A 17,990-nucleotide genomic window follows, 5' to 3' on the forward strand; every position below is an offset into this window, starting at 1 on the left:
CAACTGATCTTTGTTTATTCTCAAACTGTATAATTTCTTATCAAAACGAAAGCTGAGAAAGACCTTGATAGGGATTGTCAAGTTATGGCATATTGGACAGGTTCTGATACTGCCAGAGAAAATACTGCTTTTTAGTTTTTATCTGCCCTTCCACATTTATATTTCTAGGAACATCTGAGTTCTTTGAAACTTAGAGAATTGTTGAGGAGGTGGGGCCAGCTGTCAAGAAGGAAAGTTGTGGAAAGCGACGCTCTGTTATAGAGAGTTGTTTTTTCAGCAAATTCCAACTGATCGGTGGATTTTGTGGAGTCCCAGATCCCTTGGAGGGGGATCGGAAGAAAGAGGCGTTCTGCGGTGGAGCTCTTGGCGGCAGTCGAAGAAGCGAGTGGCAGAAAAGCTTTGGAGAACCTGATCAGGGGAAGGAGATGTCCTGTAATGGCAGCCACAAGAAAGTGACAGTGGATGGCTGGACAACAATAGCCGGTGGAAAAGTGGGACAACGCTGAGACTGATCTGGTTTAAAGCGATTTTGGCAACTTCGTAGGAGTGATCCAGGGTGAGAGATCTATCCGGAGGATTTCTAAAGAGGGAAGAAAAAGAAAGATGCCCCAGGAAGGAGGAGGGTGACTGGAGCTCCCTCCAAATGATAGCGGCAAAAGGCAAGTTTGGGTGTAAAAGGAATTACTGCATCTTGACAGATCGTATTGGTGGAGTGAAGGGGAAGGATCAAGGAAATAGACAATCTGAAGGTGGAGGCTGAAAATGAAATGCTGACAAACCAGAGGATTCTGACATTGTGAAGAGAGACTAAATGCTGAGTAATGCTGAGTTACTGAGTTACAAAAGGAGGCAAGGGAAATGTCGGCCAGCTAAGAAGGAACTAGAAAATCCTATAGAAGAGGAAAAGAGTACTGTAAAAAAGATTTGAAAACTATATTTAAGAAAGCAGGAGAAAAACATGGGAAATCATTTGTTACTAATTAATTTATAAATTATAGAGAGATTGAATATAATTGTGGATGTGGTGATATTTATAGCTTTGTAGTTTAGTATTTAAATTGATAGAGGAAATTGGTTGGAAATTGTTTTTATTATTACTCTCATTAATTATTGATATTATTGATATTATTAATGCAATAATATAATGACAGATACATGCTATTTTTAATGATTTTTTGATGTTGATTGATGTTTTGAATTGATAATTTTGAACTGTAGGTTAACATAAATATTTAGAAATTATAAGTTACTGAGCTTAGTGTGCTAAGAGTGAGTAAAATAGATATAAGAATAAGAATATAGATTTGGTGATAAGTAGGAAAAGAATAAGCTAAGTAATATTTAGGGTGTGTTGGAGGAAAATAAGAGGTCTGTAAATAAGTTCAAATTCATTTAAGGACTTACAGTTAATGTAACAATCCATGCTAGAGGTAATGCTGAAGAACTACGAGGACTTGAAAACAGAGATAGGAGAAGTGAGAAGCGATACTGGAGAACTTAAAGAAAAGATGAAATTGATAGATGGTAAATTTGAATGCTTCCAATAACAAATTGTGAAAAATGAGCAAAAATTACAAGAGATAGAAGAAAGAATGGGAAAGGAAGAAAAACGTGTGGATGAAATGAATGGAAAATTAATGCAAGCTAATAAAGAACTGGAAATGACAGTTATCCAGTTAGAAACAGAAAAGGCAGTCCACTATCTACAATTCCAGAATGTGAAAGAAGATGAGGATTTACCAGAAATGATGGCAGATCTGTTGGCAGGAGCTCTAGGAATTGGTAAAGAGGAAATGGTGAATGAAATGGATGAAATATATCGAATCCATACCAATTATGCGAGGAGACACAATTTACCTAAAGAAGTACATATTAGGTTTGTAAAGAAGTTGATCTGTGACAAAATTTTACATAGAATGAGAGACGACCCATTGGAATACAGAGGGAGACAGCTGGTGGTACTCAAACAAGTATCTAGGAGAGTGAGAGAACTAAGACGACCCTATCAAATATTAACCTCTAAATTAACATGATTAAATATTAACTTCTGATGGTTGATACCAGAATGGATCATGGCAGTATGGCAGGAAAAAAGATTTCAACTGGACACGATAGACCAGGTGGAAGAATTTTATAGGCAAAATTTTGGCAGTGATGACGAAGTAGAGGAAAGAGAATCAAGAGAAGAATGTGAACCAAGAGAACAGACATTAGAAATGACAGAAGCCCAATAAAAGAAAGAGGAAATGGAAAGGAAGAAAAAATAGATACAGAAAAATATGATGAAGGCAAACACAAAGAATATAAAGAAGTCCGACAGACAAGCGCAACAAGATCCAGACAGATGTAGAGAGGCACAAGAAGAAATAATGCTTTTATCCTTAAATGTTAATGGCTTAAATGCTCCCACAAAGAGGAAAAACTTTTTCAACAAATTGAGTACGATGCACTTAGATATAATAGTATTACAGGAAACACACATAAAGAGGTCACATCAACAAGTACTAAAATGTTGCGGTTTGCTCCTCGTCGCTGCCAGACGGTCCCTCAGGACCGCCAGCCCCATCGCCTGTAAAGAGCCGCCTTTACAACGGAAAGGCGGCTCGAAAAACTCCATTTCCATGAGGAAATGCGAGATAGAGCTGGCGAGGGCAGGTAGAGCTCTCTGCGAAGCCCCAAAAGTTTTTTTTTTTTACTTTTGGGGACGAAGCAGATGAGGCTCCCTATTTCCCCCGCCGCCGCTCCGGGCTTTGGGAGACCTCTGCCTTTTTGCAGAGCCAGGCGACGAGAACAAGCCTATTAAAGAAAACTAACATATTAATTAAAGAGGATGAGATCTGGACCTGTGACCCTGAATCGCAAGTATTTTCATTTATTTTATAAAAGTTACTGAAGAAGGAAAAAAGAATTTTTAAAATGGTGACTGCCGAGGCTTGAGAAGGGGCTGAAAGGGAAAGTTCTTCCGTTTCTTAATAAGCTACAAAGTAGCGGAATAAACACTGCTGGCTACAACTGAAGAAAAAGTTCTACTTTTATGTCTTCTTTTCCCTGGAGATCTGATATTGATCTTGTTTGGAAAGAAGCTTTTTTTCTCTTTCTTTGCTTTTCTTTTCTTTTTTAAGAGAGTTTGTCTCTGTGGAAATATGGCGTTTAGACTTACAAAGCCAGACAAACAAGCAGTGGGGGGGGGGATTCCCCCATCTATAAACTACATGAACAAGTTTTAAACCTACAGACTCAGAAAACTAATTTTAATATAATTGAATTTCTTTTGGAGGAGATTGTAAGAAGGGATGAGATTGTGAATCAGAACTTTGAAAAATTTAAGCAGGAAATTAAAGAAATGGTGCAATTAAAGTTTGATACTTTGCAACGAAAGATTGCAAAAGTGACTAATGGTTTTTCAGAAATTGTTATGAAGTTGGGTACAAATATTGATTTATTAGAGTCTAAAATGGAGGAAATTGAGGATAATTTGGACAATAAAATACAAAGAACTGAAAATGATTTGACAAACACTCAAGATAATAGCTTAGAAGAAAAACTTAAAATGGAAGCTGATCATAAGATTTGTAATGCAGAAAATATTAAACAACGGATTGAAAAAGAAGTTTTAATGATGCAATATAATCTCACAGAATATGCGATTAGACTGAGAGGATTACAGGAAAACAACAGAGATGACTTAAGGAAAATATCTTCTGAAATTCTGGCTGGGATCTTAAAGGTTCATCCTGAGGAAGTATTTTGTAGGATTGACAGAGTCTATAGAATAAATTCCTGGATTGCAAAGCAAAGGCAACTGCCTAGAGATGTGGTGATTTATTTTACAGATAAAGAAATAAGAAATAATATTGTGCAAAAATATTTTAATTCTACTTTGCAATTGTTTGGAAGAAAGATTTGGATATATAAAGAGTTACCGCCTAAGATGTTATTGGAAAGAAAGAAATTTGGTTTTCTGGTGACTGAGCTTAAAAAACAAAATATTTTATTTAGGTGGGATGCGCCAGTTGAGATATCAAGGAGAAAGATACCAATTAAATACTGTTGAAAAAGCGGAAGAATTTTACCCAAAAATTTTGAAAATGAGTTCAACATTTTTATGCACAACACAAGATAAGCAGAAGGAGTTGGAAATAAAGGAAAAATATCGAGTTACAGAGGCTTCTGTAGATGAATTGCCTTTGGATTCTTTAGATACCTCAGCTGGATTATCTATAAATAAGAGAGATGTGGCATCGGACTCTAACGTGATGATTCATCAAGTTACAGACAAGCATGGAAATCAATTAGTTGATACACAATTTATAGAAAAGAAACATGAGTTACAAAAGCAAAACCAACAAGATCAAGTTATAAATCAGAACGAAAACCGATCAGTTGACATACAATTCGTAGAAAGGAAATTAGGATGGAGATCAAACCCACAAAAAGTCAAGAAAAAAAGAAATAGATCTCACAAAAATAAAAATTTCTAAATTAGGCAACAGTGAAGCCAGTTATTTAAAAGAAGACTGAATACATGAAAAGATAGTTGAGGCGAAGTATTGGTTAATATTATCCTGAAGAGAGTGACAGACCTCTGCAATGCTGTAATTTTGGGATGTGAAAATGGCCTTAAATTGTTGGATTGGAATTATCTATTTTGGACTTTTTTTTTGATAAATATATTATGTTTATGCTGAGCTACATGGCAAGAGGGCTATGCTGGGGCATGCAGAAGATCTGGTTGTTACCCCATTATGACGGTGGGAATTAATAATCCTGAAGAAAACCACTATTACAGATATTATATGGAATACAATTATAATGTCACTCGGGTGGTTGTTTTCTTTTTTTTTATATACATGAAGATATTTATTATTGATGGGGCAGATGATAACTGAGGATTTTGAACATTCTGTTGCAATCAGGATGTTATGTTACCCTAATATGGGTGATGGAGTTAACAATCCAGTGGAAAGACATCAAAGAAGACATTATATGGATTATACGTTTAGAGTTATTGATTTTATTTATATAAGGGAATATTTTTTTTTTTTAGTAGGGTGGGCAGAAGAATAAAGATATTAAGAATTGTTACATATGGTAATTTTTGTAGGAAAGTGGGTGGAGACAGGCTAGTTTAATGATTGTTTAGTTTAAGAACAGGGGTGTTTAAGAGATATATTTACGGGAGTGGAGGAAATGGATAGAGTCGAATAAATGTTAAATTAGGATTTATTATATAGCTTTATAGGGGAAGGCTGCTTTGGAATCTTATATTAATATACACAAAAGATTAAATGTTAAATTAGGATTTATTATATAGTCTTAAAGTGGAAGGTTGTTTTGAAATGTTATATTAATATATAGATATATGTATGGGGGAGGAGAAAAAGGGCAGATTATTGCTAAATTGGGATAATATTACTATGCTAAATCAGAAGTTATTATACAATGTTATAGTAGAATGTTATTTTGAAATGTATGGTAAAAGGGGGATGTAATAATATTATTAGAAAGAAAGGGTCAGTATTTGGGGGATGGAGTAAGGGGATGGTAAAATATTATATTATATAATCTGTTATGAATTAGGATTTTACTCTGAAGAAGTCACAGGGCGATGGGTGGTGAGGGGGGTTAGGGAGGAGGGGGGGAAAGGGGGGGAAATTTGTATTTGAAAAACTTTCTCAATAAAAAAAAACCAGTACTAAAATGTTCTAAGCTGGGGAATATGTTTACAGCTCTATCTCAACAGAAAAAGGGGGAATTATGATATACATTAAGGAAGGAATTCCAGCCAAGCAAATCTGTAAGGATGAGGAGGGTAGAATTCTAATGATAGAGATAACTTTAAATGAGAAGAAAGTGACTTTGGTGGGACTATATGCGCTGAATGAAGTCCAAACAGTATTTTATAAGAAATGACATAATATGATTGGAGAATTAGAATATGAACATATCTGTATAGTTGGGGATTTCAATTTGTTGTGGCCCCGTCCTCTGAGCCTATCTCATCGGAGGAAGAAGGCTCCGAACATGAGGGAGAGGAGTCAGCCAGGCCTCCCTCTCCAGGCCCCTCCCCACTGGCACTGTCTCAGGTGCCGGCCGAGGGAGAGGAGATTAGCCAGGAGCCAGGTGTCTCTGATGAGGGCGAGGAAGGAGAGCCGTCGTTCCTGGATGCACGCCAACGAAGGCGTGATAAACGGTTGCAGCAGTTAAGGAGGCGTGCTAGGGATTAGAACTGAGTCACTGGACCACACCCCAGAGACTATATAAGAGAGGGTGGTGGCTGGTAAAACTCCGTGACAAACAAAAACTAACTTTGGCTAGTCACTTGAACAATGTCTGAAGCTGCCGAAGGGATATTGTTTTGCTGGACTATTTGCAATGCGTATGTAATTTTATGTTATCTGTTGCAGTAAAGCTCTTGGCAGACAGTGCTTATATTGTTGCCAAGTTTGAGATAACGACCTGTGTGCGTGCCAAGTACTTTCTTAACCCTCGGCTGGCTGTGTTTGTGTGTGTGTGTGTAGACAGGGACAGATCACAATGCGATAGTAGAGAGAGAATTAGATCATACGAGTGATAAACGAAGGAAAACTATTAGAAGGATTCTGCCCAACACATTCTTTAAAATAGTGGAGGAGTTGTGTATTAAAGATAGCTGAAGAGAAAGGAATGGAAAAGAAAAACAATATACATACTATTCGGGCAGACATAATACATGGTCCAGGATTGATATGGCATGGGTATCAACAGAATTGGATTCGGAAATTGAGGAAATTAAAATCGACATCAACTCATGACCATAACCTGATTGGAATTACATGGAAAGGACAAAAGAAGATAAAGAGATGGACTTTAAAAAAAACAATTTTGAATCAGAATGAGTTTAAATTGAAAATGGATGAACATATGTGCTTATTTTTTCAAGACAATAAAAAGGAATTATAACCAAATAATTTATGGGACACTCCAATAACCAAAATTTATGGGACACTGCAAAAGCCTTTTTGAGAGGAATTGCAATAGCTCATATGGCCAAAGAAAATAAACAAAAAAGGCAAAGATGGAAAAGTTTAGAAGAGGAACTTAGTAGATTGGAGAAGGACTTACAAAAGGAACCACAAAAACAAGAGTTGAAACAACAAATAGATGTCACTAAACATAAATTAAATATTATTGAGAAGGAGAGTTTGGCCCAGCAAATAAAAAGTATCAAAAAATTTTTTTGAAACCACAAATAAGCCGGGGCAGTGGCTAGAGTATAGATTACAGAAACAGAGGGATACAAAATGGATCAATAAATTACACAATGACGAAGACAAACTAATACATCAAAATGAAGGGAAGAGAAGTGTAGCCTATGAGTTTTTCAAAAATTTGTATGAAGATAAGGAAAAGATAGATGAAGATAAGATATGGCAATCTTCAAGAAATGGGACTACCTAAAGTATCAGTAGAATGCAAGGAGATGTTAAATAAAGATATAACTTAATTGAAAATTATTGGAGACAATTAAGAAACAAAAAGCTAATAAAACACCAGGCCCCGATGAATTGCCGTCAGAGATTTATAAAAATCATCAGGAGATATTAAGTCCAATATTGTTAGAAATATATAATGAAGTTTTAAATAAAGCAAAGATCCCAGCCTCGTGGAAAGAAGCGACAATTACTTTGGTTCTGAAGGAAAATTCTGACCTGATGTTTATTAAAAATTACAGACCAATATCTCTATAGAATTCGGATTATAAAATTTTTATGACAATTATGGCCAAACGATTAAAGAAATTCTTAGAAAATTTTATCCATTCTGATCAAAATGGCTTTCTGCCTAGACGATATATAAGGAATAATATTGGGATCATGTTAGACATCATAGAATACTATGAGCTTCACAATGACAAGCAGATAGTATTAATATTTGCTGATGCACAGAAAGTGCTTGACAATGTCAAATGGGAATTTATATTAAATCAATTAAATTATATGGAATTTGGGGAAAAGTTTATAAGGATGTGTAGAGCAATTTATTCTGAACAAGAGGCTAAAGTGGTAATCAATGGGGAAACAATGAAGAATTTTCAAATCCAAAAAGGTATGAGACAAAGTTGTCCTCTATCGCCGCTACTGTTTATTTTATCATTAGAAATTTTGAATAGAGTAATTCGAGAAGATGATCAAATTAGTGGTTTAAAGATTAGAAATGAATTTTTTAAAGTGCAGATGTTTGCGGATGATCTTGTCTTTATTACTGAAGAGTCCATGCAGTCTGGTGTACGGCTGATGGAAGTACTGGAGGAATATGGGGCGGTAGCAGGCCTAAAGATAAACAAAGATAAAATGAAAATGTTAGTAAAAAACATGACGGAGGAGAAAAAAAAGAGTTAGAGGGAAAAATTGATATTCAGATAGTAAAAAAATAAAACAAAAAAATAGATACCTAGGAATTCAATTCATTCCAAGATGTGTTACGCTCAAAGAAGAGAATTATGATAAATTAATTGAACAAATTAAAACTGATTTAGAAAGATGTCAGAGGCATCTCCAGTGGAGATCTAACAGGACCAGGATAGAGGAACAACCCCTATCCCGAGCCCTCCAGAGATCATCCACCAAAGCGACCAATGCCGTTTCCATGCTGTGCCCAGGCTGGAAGCCAGACTGGAGCGGGTCTAGATAGACAGCTTCATCCAGGAACTGGGGAAGCTGCCGCGCCACCACACTCTCAACAACCTTCGCAACAAAGCGAAGGTTGGAGACTAGACGATAGTTAGCCAAAATAGCCGGATCAAGGGAGGGCTTCTTGAGGAGGGGCCTCACCACCGCTTCTTTCAATGCGGCCAGCAGGACCCCCTCACTCAGAGAAGCGTTAACAATCCTCTGGAGCCAGCCTCGTGTAACCTCCTGGGAAGCCAGTACCAACCAGGAGGGACACGGGTCCAATAAACATGTGGTCGCGTTCAGCCGTCCCAGGATCCTGTCCACGTCCTCGGGAGCCACAAGATAAAACTCCTCCCAGATAAGACTCTCAAGACCTGCCTCAGTCATCCCGTCCGGACTTACCCAGTCAGAGGCCAGGCCTCCCCGAATCTGAGCGATCTTGTCATACAGATACTGCACAAAATCCTCAGCTCGACCCTGCAAGGGATCATCCCGTGCTTCCAGATGGAGGAGGGAGCGGATCACCCTAAACAGGGCAGCTGGGCGATTATCTGATGATGCAATAAGAGTGGCAAAATAGCTAGATTTTGCCGCTTTTATCGCCACTAGGTAGGTCTTAATATGAGACCTCACCAGTGTTCGGTCGGATTCGGAGCGGCTGGTCCTCCAACTACTCTCCAGGCGTCTTTTCTGGCACTTCATCTCCCTCAGCTCCTCGGAGAACCAAGGAGCTAGGTGAGTTCGGGCCACAAAGGCACGACATGGTTCAAAGCCCTGGCGGCCGCACTATCCCAGGCGGCCACCCGGTCTTCAGCCGAGTCATGAGCCAGAGTCTCAGGAAATGGCTCAAGCCCCATCTGGAACCTATCAGGATCCATCAGGCACCTGGGGCGGAACCACCTGGTTGGTCCCGCCTCCCTGCAGCGAGGTGCAGTGGTTATTATTATATAGAAATCCCCAATTGGTTATCGATAGTAGAAATGTTCACACATCCAAATCTTATTAAAGTAGGAAGGGTAGCTACATATAAAGAATTATTAAATGAGAAAGGAGAATTGAATTCAAGAAATAATTTAAAGGAAGGAATCAAATTAGAATGGTGGGCTAATTTACAAATACAATCTAAATTTATGAAGGACAAAAAGGAATGGGGTATAAAAATAGCACAAACAGAATTGGATAAAATTCTATTAAGTATGGAGGGAAATGCTATAAAGAAACTATACTGCTATTTATTAGAACAAGAAATGCTTGAAGAACAAATAAAGGAGATTATGATAACCTGGAGTAAATGTTTTGGTTATAGTATTGATTTGGATATTTGGCAGAATCTATGGGAAAAAATATCAAAATTACGTTGGCGGATTCATATAAAGAAAACCTATATAAAATGTTTTACAGATGGCACTTCCCACCCAGAAGATTGGAAAAAATTAACAAAAAATATTCTTCAAGATGTTGGAAATGTGAGATGGTCGCAGAGTCCTATTATCATATGTGGTGGGAGTGCTCAAAAGCAAAACACTTTTGGCAGCAAGTAAAGACCTGGCTAGAAGAGATTTTAATGGTTAAAATAGAAGTCAAACCAGAATTTTTCTTATTGGGAATGATAGACAGTAAATATAATAAAAATGTAATATACCTAATATTACATATATTAATAGCTGCAAGAATAGCATTTGCACAGAAATGGAAGAGTAAAGAAACAGCATCAGAGGAAGAAGTGCTATGCAAAATCTTCAATTGTGCAGAAGTGGACAGATTCACTTTGGAATCAATGTATTATGAAATCTGACTAAATTTTATGAACGGTTAGACAAGAGGAAGAACACCAAGAAGAGAGTGTACTGAATGTCTACAAATGTATATGTCAATATATATTGAACTTGCAAATAGGATTATATAGTAAGCTTGACAAGTAATGAAGTAAGATATATGTAAATTTGTATATAGATTAAGGGATATATTAACTATTAATTTGAATTTGACAGAAATGTTAGAAACCAGAGATGTCAAACCATGTCCGTTGTTTTTAAATTTGAATTATTAATAAAAAACATTTTATAGATGATAGATAGATGATAGATAGATAGATAGATAGATAGATAGATAGATAGATAGATGATAGATAGATAGATAGATAGATAGATAGATAGATAGATAGATTAATAGATATATAGAGAAATTTAGAGAATTGTCTTAGATTCATTTCCTGGAAGGATTATTGCATTACTCTCTACATGGGCCTCCCATTCTAAATAAGTGGAAAGTATCTCTGGTCCACAATGAGGTGGTATGGACATGGGTGCAGCTCATTACACCAAATTTACCACTGGTCCAAGTAGTCATTCCAGATTATTTGCAGGACTACCTTTCTCTTCCAGCCGTCTACATTTCAGGTGTCCTCTGATCCAGTATGGTTCTTAGTAAGTGTGCCTACTAAGATGAACTGATTCATTATTTACCAGGAAAACTCTACAGAATACACAGGAAACTATATTGGTCCTAGGATTTTCCCCAATTTCATAGACCTTAGCTCTGTATGGTTTAGAAAACTATGTTCTTTCTATCTTCTTTTTGAGGAGATACTAAGAAATAAATTTTACAAAACACTGCTGGTATCAACTGCTATCCCAAAAAATGTTACTTGAACTCTAAAGGATAGAATGTTAAAGAAATATTGGTTTTTGGTTTTCTCAAATACAGAAAAATGCATCAAGTGTCCACATGATCAATATCCAAATGAGGAACGAGTCCAATGTATCCCCAAAGTTATAACCTTCCTGTCTTATGAAGAAGATCTGGGCATCATCCTTGTCTCTTTTGCCCTACTTTTCTTCCTAACTACAGTCCTTGTCTTAATTATATTCATTCGATACCGAGAAACGTCTATTGTCAAAGCCAACAACCGGGACCTCTCTTATATCTTCCTGATCTCCCTTCTACTTTGCTTCTTGTCTTCTCTTCTCTTCATTGGTCAACCAAGGAAAGCCACCTGTTTTCTCCGACAAACTGTTTTCAGCATCATTTTTTCAGTTACTATTTCTTCTCTCTTGGCCAAAACAATCACAGTGGTGCTCGCTTTCCTTGCTACAAAACCAGGAAACCGAGTGAAGAAGTGGTTGGGGAAGAGTTTGGCCAACTCCATCATCCTTTCTTGTTCTGCTGTCCAAATTATCATCTGCTCCATCTGGCTAGGAGTTTTTCCCCCATTCCTTGACTCTGACCTCTACTCCCAGCCAGGAGTAATCATCCTGCAATGCAACGAAGGTTCTGCTGTCATGTTTTATATCACGCTTGGCTACCTGGGTTTTCTGGCTTTCATCTGCTTCACGGTGGCTTTTCTTGCCAGGAATCTGCCTGGTGCCTTCAACGAAGCCAAGCTGATCACCTTCAGCATGCTGGTCTTCTGCAGTGTCTGGGTGAGTTTTGTGCCCTCCTACCTGAGCACCAAAGGGAAATACATGGTGGCTGTTCAGGTCTTCTCCATTTTGTCCTCCAGTGTTGGGCTGCTCAGCTGCATCTTCATTCCCAAATGCTACATAATCATTCTGAGGCCAGACCTGAATACAAAGGAGCATCTTATGACCAGAAGAAATGTAGAAACATGAAGAGAGGAAATCCAACTATCAAAGTTTCCCAACAGGATAAACCCAGGAAATGGTCCAAGCAGTTCTTCATGCAGGAATAAACCAATGATTTTGCTTGAAAAAATTAAAGGGCAGTTATACAATAGTGTTTTATATACAAGAATGTACATTCTTGTCCAGCAAAATAAATCATAGTTGCATAGCTCTTTTGAGTAGTTGAGAGAGTATATCTATCCTCTGCCCTTAGGTTACCTTAGCCCTTATATGTCCCATCAAGGTATTTTAAACAGGATACTTGTGCAGTAGGAATGTTGTTGGTATGCCAAACAACAACAACAACAACAACAACAACAACAACAACAACAACAAGCAGGATGGGGCTTTAAAATACCATTATTTTAATTGTATCATAGTTTATCTACAATTGGGGTTCTTTGCAGTATCAGACCCAGGATTTTAGCATCAACAGTATAAGCAGAATAGAAAGACATCTTCAAGTTGTATTAGGAGGAGCATAGTCTGGATTAACTAAATTATTACCCTGTTTTCCCCAAAATAAGACTTCCCCTGATAATAAGCCCAATCAGGCTTTTGAGCACATGGCAATAAGGCCAAGCACTTATTTCAAGGTTCAAAAAATATATAAGACAGGGTCTTATTTTCGGGAAAACACAGTATGTAGAAGTTAAACAAGAAGTGAGCTAAAGTACAGTTTGATGATATTGCCAGAAAAAGAATTCCAACAGAATTGCAGACTCTGTTCTCTAATTCACTATGCTATGGATGTTGTAAGGAAGAGTGGTGAGGTTAGACAAAAACACCCAGTCAGAAGTTGAGATAGTTCTTAAGTCTTCTGCTTATGGACACTCTAGAGGTATCTGATCAGTCATTTTGTCATAAATATGGGCACTGGCCTGATCTAGAAGACCTTTTTCTTATTTTCTTAAAATGGAAGCTTGCAAGGAGTTCCTATTCACAGAAAGAAGTCATCCTGAAATCATTTATTCTTGAATATCGCAAAAATATGTATGGTTGGCTGTATTGTATTCTTGGCTGTATCATAACTGTATCTTGCTAACATGCTAGAAGTTCTCAGCCTTCCTCATTCTCTTCTTGGTCCCAGTTGAATAGGCACCATATCACAATCCACACCATGAGGTTAATGAAATACTTTTTGGGACAAGATCTTTTAAATCCCCCCTTCCTCTTCCTCCTCCTCCTCCTCCTCCTCCTCCTCCTCCTCCTCCTCCTCCTCCTCCTCCTCCTCCTTTTCCTGTTCGTCAGTCACCATCTTGTCTAGCCATATAAGGAGAACTGATGTCTTGTATAAGAAAATGGAAATGCAAATTACAGAAGAGTAGAATAGAAGAGTAAAGAGCCTGAATGATACCAGATTTTTTTTATTTCAAAACACACCTGACCGGAAAAGGCATGAAAGGATGATATTAGTAGTGTGCAATAGTGTGATCAGCTTTGAGAGCAAAATAAAAATAAATTTATTACGCATGTTTCTCCAAAAATAAGACCTTGTGCTTATATATATATTGCCACCAAAAAAGGCACCAGGGCTGATTTTTCGGGGGGTTGGATATAGTCCACTGATTCACCATGCTTGCATGCATCAACCCCAGCCTCTTTTTTGCTATCAGAAGCCTCCAGGAACTTCTTCATTCGGTAAGGCCAGCAAAGCTTTCTTGAAGGCCTTTGCCGCCAATAACAGAGCTCCAGATCGATCCGAAGCTCTGTTATTGGCTACAGAGGCTTTAAAAATAGCCTTGCTAGCTGCAGCAGAAGAAATGGGCTGAGGTGTGCAAGGCCTGGGTGCAACTATCTGAAGGTAAATAGCCATCACTGGATCAAGTGGAAAAGAAGCCCAGAAGTAAAGACCCTCCTTCATTGGCTGGGATTCTGTCTCAGAGAGGACAAGAAAACCTGGAGTGTTGCCTCTTTGCAAGACCACCACTTGCTCTGAGTGCCTCCCCATTGCAGCCTGCAATCTGGAAGAATCCCATTCCTTAGGCTCAGGGGTGAAATCCAGCAGGTTCTGGAGAACTGGTAGCAGAAATTTTGAGTAGTTCAGAGAACTGGCAGATACCACTTCTGGCTGGCCCCAGAGTCGGGTGTGAATGGAGATTTTGCAATATCCTTCCCCCAGGAGTGGGAAGGGAATGGGGATTTTGCAGTATCCTTCCCCTGGAGTGAGGTAGGAATGGAGATTTTGTGGTATCCTTTCCCTGCCATGCCCACCAAGCCACGCCCACCAAGCCATGCCCACAGAACAGGTAGTAAAAAAAATTGGATTTCACCACTGCTTAGGCTGCTGCATACTTCCAGCATTTCAGGGAAGAAGCTGCTCCTCATAGTCCCTCCTTCCACAAAGCTTGAAAGCAGCCATAGTACTGCACAAGAAGTCAGATCCCCTCTAAGGCAATGCCTGGGGATACAGTCAAAATTTAAATGGTCTTTTAAAAAAGGTCAGGATTGGAGGTCAACAAGTCTCAGGGAGGATGTTATTTTATAGGGCAGGTGTTATGACAGAGAAGGGCTGTTTCCAAGGTCCTCGGTTTTCAGAATGGGGGAGGGGACATAAATAGCCGAAATAAAACGGATTTGAAAATTTGCCATCTCCTCCCTTCAGAAGGGAACTGAGCATGTGCCTCTGCCTCCTGCCTGCCTCTGCTTCTTTGCTCCCTGTAAGAGTTTTACGACACCAGACACATCACCAGAAGGCAAAATCACAAAACAGATTTTTTTTTTTGTCCTGATATTCCTTGTTTGTTTAGTACTCAAGGCATAAACTAGAACTTGGTGAGGTCGGCTGTCTTGTTACATTATTGCTTATGGGAAAAATGTGTTTGGTACTCATCATTTTTGGTCTTACGTATTTTGGTCATGTCAGGGCATTGATTAATCCCATCTTTGGCTCTGGGACAATCTCCCTGATTAATTAGAGGATGGATCGTGGCTTCTCCAAGTTGCAATATTCTGAAATAAGACCCGAAGAAATATTTTCTTATAAAACTCATTTATTTGTTATAAAGAAAATAAAACACCTCACTAACTAAGAAAAGTTATTGTTACATTTTGAAATAGTTCGTGCCAGCTGCTTTCTCAGCAGCCGACACCTCTGGCAAGAGAACAAAAGAAAGAGTATGAAGGAATGTGGGTGGATGCAGAAACACGTAGCTTACTGATAAGAAGTTGGCAAGCTACGGAAAGTCTGACAGTCCAGAAATGATGAGCTCAGCTGGTAATTAAAAGAACGCAGTGACAGGTCATGTCACACTGGGGAATTCACTAGAGAAAGCAATTATGTTTGGAAGAGTTAGCGGTTAAAGGAAACCAAGAATATAATGGCTGGTCACCATCAAAGCTTAGACCAACCAAAGCATAGAACAACTTGAAGAAGTAGCGCAAGAACGGAAGATGTAGAGAATACCATCCCGTAGAATCACCAAGAGTCAATCAAGACTAAATGGATCATCATAGATTGGTTTCTAGTGACTACACTTGTGTTATATGGACTAATTGGTTGGACTATTATCCCAGTGGATCACAGTTTGCTAAGTGTTACAGGAGATTTTCCTTCCCACTGGCTGCGTCACTGACTATTTGCCACCAAAGGACAGAAGTCAAGGTTGACTCAGCCTTCCATCCTTTCTAAGGTGGGTAAATTGAGGACCCAGTTTGTGGGGGCAATAAGCTGACTTTGTAAAAATATACAAAAGTATGAAGGCTATTGCTTAACACATTGTAAACTGCCCTGAGTCTCCGGAGAAGGGCGGCATATAAATCAAAAACATTTTTTAAAAAAAGAAGGAAAAGAAAAAAAGGAAAAAAAGCCAAAATTCTGTGCTGTATTTGTGTGTTTGAATATTTACACACTTTGGAAAGTTTGCATATAAATGGGACATTGAGAAAAGAACAGGGTCTTTTTATCATATTTAAACTTGAGACTCTCCCCCCTCCCTCATATATTTTTTATGTTTGCAAACATGTAAGTATCTTTGAGCCATGGGGAGACAACCCTGTAAGGATAGAGATCAGGGGTGAAATCTTAAATTTGTTACTACTGGTTCTGTGGGGGTGGCTTGGTGGTGGTGGGGGTAATGTGACTGGGTGGGCATGGCCAATTTTTTTTTTACTTTTAAAACCATTTTTTACATGTAAAACCATGTAAAAAATGCTTTCAAAAGGCTCTGACAATCCCAGCTGGGTTGCCTGATCGGCAGGCAACTCAGCTGGGATCGTCAGAGCTTGGCTCTTCAGAGCCATTTAAAAGAAAAAAAGGCTCTGATGATCGCGCGGCTCAGCTGGGCATGGGGGGCAGGGGCAGGGATTTTTGCTACTGGTTCTCCGAACTACCTGCCGCCATCGCTACCTACTCTCCCGAGCCGGTCCGAACCAAGAGCATTTCACCCCTGGCAGGAAAGGAGGGGCTGTGAGGAGTAGCTTCTTCCCTGAAATGCTGGAAGAGCCGCTATGCAGCAGCCTAAGGAATGGGATTCTTCCAGATTGCAGGCTGCAATGGGGAAGCACTCGGACCAGGTGGTGATCTTGCAGAAAGGCAAGATTTTCTTGGACACAATCCCAGCCAATGAAGGAAGGTCTTTGCTTCTGGGCTTCTTTTCCACTTGATCCAGTGATGGCCAGGAAATGTCATATGCTCAACACGAATCTCAGGAAGGAATTCAAGAGAAGAAGGGGTGGGAAGAACCTCAAAGCATCTACAGGGCAATTATTTATTTATTTTATTTTATTTACTTTATTTGTCAAGCATATATAAGATAACAGATAAAAGTATAAGCATAATTTGAATACATGAAAAGAGTAAGTAAAAAGGAATATTAGGACAGGGACGGTAGGCACGCTGGTCCGCTGATGCATGCCCCTTACAGACCTCTTAGGAATGGGGAGAGGTCAACAGTAGACAGTCTAAGGTTAAAGTTTTGGGGGTTTGGGGAAGAAACCACAGAGTCAGGTAGTGCATTCCAGTCATTGACCACTCTGTTGATGAAGTCATATTTTCTGCAATCGAGTTTGGAACGGTTTACCTTGAGTTTGTATCTATTGTTTGCTCGTGTATGGTTGTGGTTGAAGCTGAAGTAGTCATTGACAGGTAGGACATTATGGCAGATAATTTTATGCATATGCTTAGGTCAGACTGAAGTCAGTGTAGTTCTAAATTGTCTAAGCCCAAAATTTCAAGTCGGCTGACATGAGGTATTTTATTGCTGGGAGAGGAATGGAGGACACTTTTCGTGAAATCATGAAATCTTGTGAAATTATGAAGGAGGAGGACCAAAAAGGACACTGATTCACTCATTTTGAGCTTGTGGAAACCTGTAAATGTCTTTTTTTTTTTTAACTTCATTTATATGCCGCCCTTCTCCGGAGACTCAGGGCAGCTTACAATGCGTTAAGCAATAGCCTTCATACTTTTGTATATTTTATACAAAGTCAGCTTATTGCCCCCACAATCTGGGTCCTCATTTTACCTACCTTAGAAAGGATGGAAGGCTGAGTCAACCTCGAGCCTGGTGAGATTTGAACTTGCAGTAATTGCAGGCAGCTGAATGTTAATTACAGTGCTTTAGTCTGCCACGCCACCAGGGTTTTATTGTCATGTCTGAATCAAAATACGGCTTTCATATTTTACTGTCTCCTTGCCCCACTTTCGGCATTGCCTTGCACAGTCTTACTAAATCATTGCAGGGCTGATTAAGTAAACTGTGAACTGTAAACT

The 17,990-nt window shown here is 38.8% G+C and overlaps 1 protein-coding gene across 1 annotated transcript; it reads left to right on the forward strand.

Annotated features, from left to right (window-relative positions):
* The first annotated feature begins 11,320 nt into the window (after window positions 1-11,320).
* Window positions 11,321-12,265, forward strand: LOC139309958 (vomeronasal type-2 receptor 26-like). The gene has a single exon (XM_070934140.1). The coding sequence runs from the start codon at window positions 11,321-11,323 to the stop codon at window positions 12,263-12,265; it is 945 nt and encodes a 314-aa protein (XP_070790241.1).
* Window positions 12,266-17,990: the final 5,725 nt, after the last annotated feature.

Source organism: Pituophis catenifer, unplaced genomic scaffold (genome assembly GCF_029215685.1).
Source record: "Pituophis catenifer annectens isolate HBS135680 unplaced genomic scaffold, rPitCat1.0.hap2 SCAF_2, whole genome shotgun sequence".
Taxonomy (NCBI): domain Eukaryota; kingdom Metazoa; phylum Chordata; class Lepidosauria; order Squamata; family Colubridae; genus Pituophis; species Pituophis catenifer.